A 6,343-nucleotide genomic window follows, 5' to 3' on the forward strand; every position below is an offset into this window, starting at 1 on the left:
TTTATATTTTAATTTTAAATAAATAAAATAGATATACTAGTCTAACAAAAAAAAATTATATATATGATTTTAATAATTATTTATTAAATTTTTAAAAAGAATATCATATAAAAAACAAAACTTAAACTTTAATGTAAATATTGAAACATCTTAGATTGAGTGGGATACCCACAAAAATGTAATTTGTTCTCTAATCTAATCCATATTATCCAGTTAACTTTATTCGGAGATGTACTAAGGGAACATTGTAATAGTCTTATTACCTAAGGTAAATAAAAGTGAAGTAGAGTAAGAACACTTTTGATCTTAATTGAAAGAGAAAATAAAACAAAAAATCTAATATAAATAAAATGTTTATAAAAAACTCTCCTTATATTTTTGTTCATTATAAAGAATTTTTTGTGATTAAATAATTTGTGAATTACATTTTATTTTTATTAACTTTTAATCCACCCTCCCATGTTAGCATCTCCAAAAAAAATTCAAAGAAAAAGAATGTTTGGTTCCGTTCTCCATTTAGACGAGAAGAAGGAATATGCCTAGATTCATGCTGGAGATGCCATCAACTAGCTCTGAGAATTCATGCGTTGACGTTAGGGAGAAGAATGTGAATGTGATGATATCACTTATCAAACAGTGCTTTCAATTCAAATGCAATTTGAATGATTTCTAAAACAGCTTTTCTGCCATTCAGATTCCGATTGTTAATGATTCTTTTGCTTTATTTCATTGTTTGTCTGTTCTTAGAACAGAACCATACAAATTGTGAACTACACTACTCTGTGGAATAGAATGGAATTCCTTTCACATTGGATTTCCATAAACACACAGATCTTGTATTCTTTGTAGTATTTATAGGACACTCTCATCCATTTATCAACCTCACATTGTTTCCATCAATTTGGTTCTGACATGAGTTGCTGCTGTGACTTTCAAGGCTGCAATGAAGAAGGAGCCAAGGTTTTGGGTGTCATTTTTGACTTAGATGGCACCCTTCTGGATTCTGGTATTCTCCTGTTTTTCTCCTCCAGCTTTAATTTAATTACACCTTTGGTCTTTCAGGACTGTTATTGCGCGATTTTGGTTCCCAAGTTCTAATTTTGCGGTTTATATTTCAGTTGTGTAATTTTGGTTCCTCTGCTAGTCTTGTGTTAAATATGTAATTGATTTCGGTCATGTATCAACTAACGGGGAAATTAAGTTAGGTTGGGCAATACTATTCACTGTCATTTTAGCAAAATCTATTAAAATATTAAGAAGAGGTGAAATATGGAGCAAAATTTCTCAATTCCAATATTTAAGGAAATCTTGGCGATTAAAATTACATAATTACGATACTTATGGAATCAAAAGAACAATTAAGTCTCAGACCCACCTCATCTATTGTTGGTGAAATTTTGTTTCTTATGGGTGATTGGTGTGCAGAAAGGGCTTCAAGGGGTGTCTTGAATGAGTTTTTGGCAAGGTATGGAAAAGAACTGGACAGGGAGAAGGAAGACAAGAAGAGGCTGGGGATGACACAACAGGACTCAGCAGCTATAATTGTTATGGAATATGAACTTCCGTTGACACCCGATCAATTTATCAATGAAATCACTCCTATGTATAGGGAAAGGTATCAATAAGGGCCTGCTTGATTCTTTCATCACTTTTTTGTTTGGAAAACCATTTTCTATAACAACTACTCAACCATCAAATTTTCATCTAAAATGTATGAAACTTTTGAAAAAAGAATTGTTTTTTAAAACTGAAAGAGATGTTTTCTCATCTTTTTCTGTTTTTATCTTCTTCAACATCTCTCTTGATTCTAGAGTCTATACTATTTGCCTTGCACTACCATTTATTAGTTGACTGGCTAACCTTTCTGCATTTTGAAATCTAAAACAATTTTTGAAAATAGAAGCCAAATACACACTAAGTGGATAACATTCTCACATTGCTTCATGTCTTTCCTCCTATCATAATAAATGGAACCCAAAGCTATGAGGTCAGACTGATATGAAGATATCAAGTATGGCAAGGAATCAATTTTTTTGAAACAGTAAACACTGCATAGTTAGATTGTTATATAATTTGTGAATAGTAATTGGTAAGAAATGTGATTCATTATATATTCTAAACTTGTTTTCAAAGAAATGCGTTTATTTTTTATTAATAACTTAAATCAAACCTGTTGGAAACTGTCATATTAGAATTGCTTACCCATTTACGGGTTCTTATTTTCAAATCATAAATTGGTTCAGGTGGGCAAAGGCCAAAGCACTACCTGGTGCGAATCGCCTTATGAAACATTTCCAGAAAAATGGAGTTCCAATGGCTCTTGCCTCGAATTCCTTGCGAGAATACATAGATGCCAAAATCTCTCATCACAAAGGTTATACATTAAATAAGCAGATATGATTTGAATACATTAAATAAAGAGATATAATCTAATTTGATAGAATCTTGTCAAATATTTCCAATTATTAGGTATTCATTTTGTTTTTTATTATTATATTTTTTTTCTTCATTATAAATAAGATTACTTATGTGTGTAGCCAACATATTCATTAATAATTATTTTCTTTCTCGGTTTCTCTTCTCTAGATGGTACGAGAGTAGTAGCATCCTCCTTGACTTGTTTTGACTAATCCTCCTTAACTGATCTTTTTAATGGAAATAAAACTCCAAATTTGACCAAATTTACATGTCAGGAAAATTTGAAGTAGGTTGACTTTTCAGTTTATCGGATCAGTAGCCTAGAATTCCGAATGCTTGGATGTTAGTCCCGGCTAAAGTATCTGCTTTGGAAATGATTCCTGAAATTATCTGCGTTTCTGTCATTTCTTTTATACTTTCTTTTTGATTAGAAAACACTTTTGCTTTTCCTTATTATTGACAGAGTTTCCTGTTAAAATATTGTTTGATGCTCATCACATTTTTTTTAGGTTGGAAAGAAAGCTTTTCTGTAATTATAGGAAGTGACCAAGTTAAAGCTGGGAAGCCTTCTCCATATTTGTAAGATTCTACTTGGAGCTCTTTGGCATCTCATGGATGCAGCATCTAATATTGTGTTGAAGTGGATCTATTGGCAATGAACTGTAACACTTTTCCAGTAGCAAATAAATATCCACCATCCTAAGTTTTACCAGTAGTAATCACAACTAGAAGTAAATAATCAACGACAATTATCTCACTACAAAAATTTTCCTACAGAACTCTGACCACCCAACGTTTTCTCACTTTTTCCATCCTATGTTTAGTAGGGAAGTTCGTTTTCTCAGTAAGTATGCTCTTCTAATTTTATCACGGCGGTAATCAAAGTCTAACTTTTGCAGATTTGAAGAAGCTGCCAAGAAAATGGGTGTAGATGCAGTTAATTGCCTTGTGATTGAGGATTCCATGTAAGTCTCCCAGAATTTCTACATACTGTGTATGATTGCATTTTCTATTGTGATTTTTTTAAGCTTTTGATTGCAACTAACAACAAATTATAATCTGACCAAGGATGGTCTAGTATTTCGGGGATCAGATTCCTTTGTAACTTCTAAAGTTACCAACATAATCCAAAACACAGTGATTGTTGAAGAGGCCAATGTACCACCATTGTTGAAGCCCATAATTGAAGTAGACCATCAACCAATCCTTTGGCCATTTCCAAATCTACACAGATATGTGTGGATGACTGTTGAGTGCAAGATGTGTGATATGTTAAGTGTATGAGAAACGGTGCAATTGGATTAACCTCTTTTAAAATGGACATTATAAAAGAAGTTGATTTTTTTTTCAGTCCCTCTTATCGAGACTCGTCTGTTAGTTTGTTGAGATCACATCAATGTTCTTAGAGGAGCATTGCCTATTAATTTTAATCTGCGTTATTTAAAAAAGTTCTCATAATGTATAACCTATCGAGTACTTGGTTCTACTGCTAAATTAATTTTTCTTCAATTATGTAAGCTATTTTCAAAATAATGCTCCCAGACAGTTTTGGTTGATTTCAAAACAGTATATGTTGATCAGAGTTAATCTCAACTACTGGGTATTCATCTCAGGATGTGAGCATATAATTTTCACTGCTTTGATTCACCAGCAGGATATGTCGCACATCTCCTGCCAAGTTTGTGATCGCACCTTCTGTGTTGCCTTGCGAATTTTTGTTATGTAATATTCAAGTTTGCTACATGTAATTTATGTTCTCCAATGCACTTTCAACAGGGTTGGTGTCAAGGCAGCCAATGCTGCAAAAATGAAGATTGTGGCTATCCCATCTCGAAGGGAAGCTGATTGTAACGGCCTAGCAAATGTTGTTCTTCATTCACTTTTAGAGTTTCAACCTGAGCTATGGGGTCTTCCGCCCTTTAATGACTGTAATGATAATGCACTAATTTTTGTTTCTTAGTATGTTGATTGGTTGCTGTAAATACTGTGTCCTCTGTAAGAGTAATTTTTCAAACTAATGTTTGCAGGGTTAGATGACACATTAACTATTGAGCCAATTCATTTGAGTGGTTTGTATGTTACTGGATGTCTCGAGGAAGCTCCAGGTTTGCGAAATTTCATCTTTCTCGTTTTATAAAATTGATAATAAGCACAAACTCTTTGCCTCTCTTGAGCTTAAGCGTCCATGTTCCTAGTTAGATGCAGTCATGACATTGGATTAACTAGTAATCTTCCAAGAACATACTCTTTAAACTGTGTATGATTGTAATAATATGTGTACATTCAAACCAGATGACATACTCATTCTCATCCGTGTTAAGGCCCGTTTACTTTGAGAGAACATTTTCTGTTTTCATTTTTTGTTTTGTTTTACTTTTTACTTCAATATTGTTTTCAATATGTTGTTGAAAATAAGTTTTTATTTGTTTCTCTTTTCTCTGTCTCCTTTATAAATCTTTGAAAATAATTTGAAAACAAGGTGACAATTTTGTAATTAAAAATGAAAACAATTTTTTTAAAGTAAACTAGCCCTTAGCTTCTTAGTTGTTAACTTGATTTAACATGGTTTTGTAAATCTGATAAATTTAATTCCTTAATCCAGACAGTTCAACACTTGCTCTTCCTGATCAAGCTGTTGGGCTCTACTTTGGTTGGGTCAAGATCGATGCAGATAGGAACTTGAAGATACTGGTTAGCATTAATTTGGACTTCTCCGTTGTTGCCTATAAAAAAATAGTGAGTATAAAACTCTAGAATTTATTTTTTCATTTCACATCAGGAACTTCTGATGCACCATTTAGTACTCTTGTGTTGTTGAGTCTAGACAAAAGTTCTTGAGTTTTAGTGTTAGAGCACATTACACATTTATAATTTTAGTACACATCATAATTTTTATATATTTGAATGGAAGCTCATAGTTTTGACAGCTACACTCTTTTCTGCAATCCTTTCTTAGATTATGCGATTATGCTTATGCATTATATCCTTTTGACCACATTGACGAATGTCACTAATGGAGAATACTTGGGGCTCATTTTGCAGCGTGTTTATCTTATTGATTCAAACAGTGACCTGAAACAGAAGCAGAAGATGCAAATCATTCTTGTTGGCTACATAAGAACGTGGGATAATAAGGTAATAAATAATAACACCTTTTGATGACTACGTCGCTATTTAGCAAGTAAAAGCTCAGACGAGGACTTTAAATGCATAAAACAAAATTACTCGTGTTATAAGGGAAGAAGGTTTGATGGTCATTTCAAAATTATATTTTTACTCCAAAAGTCTTCTCTTTCTTTCTACTATTTATTATCCGTGCTACTACATTTTATGTCAAATATTTGCGTGCGTGAACAGGAACTCACGTCAAATGCTTTGGAGAAACTCGAAGAATACAAGTCTATTGCAAGAGCTTCACTGGATTTGCCATCATTCACTTGTTTATAGAAAGGCTTCACCTGGAGATGGAAAATTATGCAACTTGTTGCAGCTTCCATAACAATATAACAATAACAAAGAAGTTTTTGTTTATCATAATGATATTAATTGTGTAAGATATGATATCTACGAATTGTTTCGTTAGGAAATGCAAGTAATAATTGATAAGTAATGTATTCTCAAAAAATAAAAAATAATGATGTACTTATTAAGTGCGGTTTTATGAACAGACGCACTCCGAAAAAAATGCGGTGACATTTTTTAAATTAAGTTCATTTACAAATGAGACTATTTATAACAGTCGCATTCGTAAATCAAACGCTTTGATTTACGAATGCGGTTATGTGTATGAATTCTTAGATCCTGCATATACTAATCCTGTTGGACCAAGGTCATATGAGACCCAAGCATACATCACTAACACCTTGGAAAAAGAGGGAAAACAAATCTATTTATGCTCTTATATTAATGAGTAAGTTTAATTATA

The 6,343-nt window shown here is 32.6% G+C and overlaps 1 protein-coding gene across 2 annotated transcripts; it reads left to right on the top strand.

Annotated features, from left to right (window-relative positions):
• Positions 1-372: 372 nt before the first annotated feature.
• LOC137835397 (bifunctional riboflavin kinase/FMN phosphatase) lies at positions 373-6,139 on the top strand. 2 transcript variants are annotated; one of them, XM_068643881.1, is made up of 10 exons: positions 373-1,006; positions 1,426-1,615; positions 2,244-2,374; positions 2,928-2,997; positions 3,318-3,383; positions 4,195-4,346; positions 4,446-4,523; positions 5,021-5,154; positions 5,461-5,553; positions 5,776-6,139. In XM_068643881.1, the coding sequence occupies exons 1-10, from the start codon at positions 913-915 to the stop codon at positions 5,863-5,865; spliced, it is 1,098 nt and encodes a 365-aa protein (XP_068499982.1). In that variant the 5' UTR covers positions 373-912; the 3' UTR covers positions 5,866-6,139. The 2 variants fall into 2 exon arrangements, with proteins under 2 accessions (XP_068499982.1, XP_090158307.1); XM_090302181.1 differs by lacking the exon at positions 2,244-2,374 and having other exon boundaries at positions 583-1,006.
• The last annotated feature ends 204 nt before the right edge of the window (positions 6,140-6,343 follow it).

This window comes from Phaseolus vulgaris, chromosome 5, assembly GCF_051622355.1.
Source record: "Phaseolus vulgaris cultivar YP4 chromosome 5, ASM5162235v1, whole genome shotgun sequence".
NCBI lineage: Eukaryota > Viridiplantae > Streptophyta > Magnoliopsida > Fabales > Fabaceae > Phaseolus > Phaseolus vulgaris.

Excerpts from the sequence above, each read along its gene's own strand:
- LOC137835397 (XM_068643881.1), top strand. The coding sequence starts at position 913 with ATGAGTTGCTGCTGTGACTTTCAAGGCTGCAATGAAGAAGGAGCCAAG. Across the intron at positions 1,616-2,243 it reads ACTCCTATGTATAGGGAAAG|GTGGGCAAAGGCCAAAGCAC; the intron begins GTATCAATAAGG and ends AAATTGGTTCAG. Across the intron at positions 5,155-5,460 it reads TTGTTGCCTATAAAAAAATA|CGTGTTTATCTTATTGATTC; the intron begins GTGAGTATAAAA and ends CTCATTTTGCAG.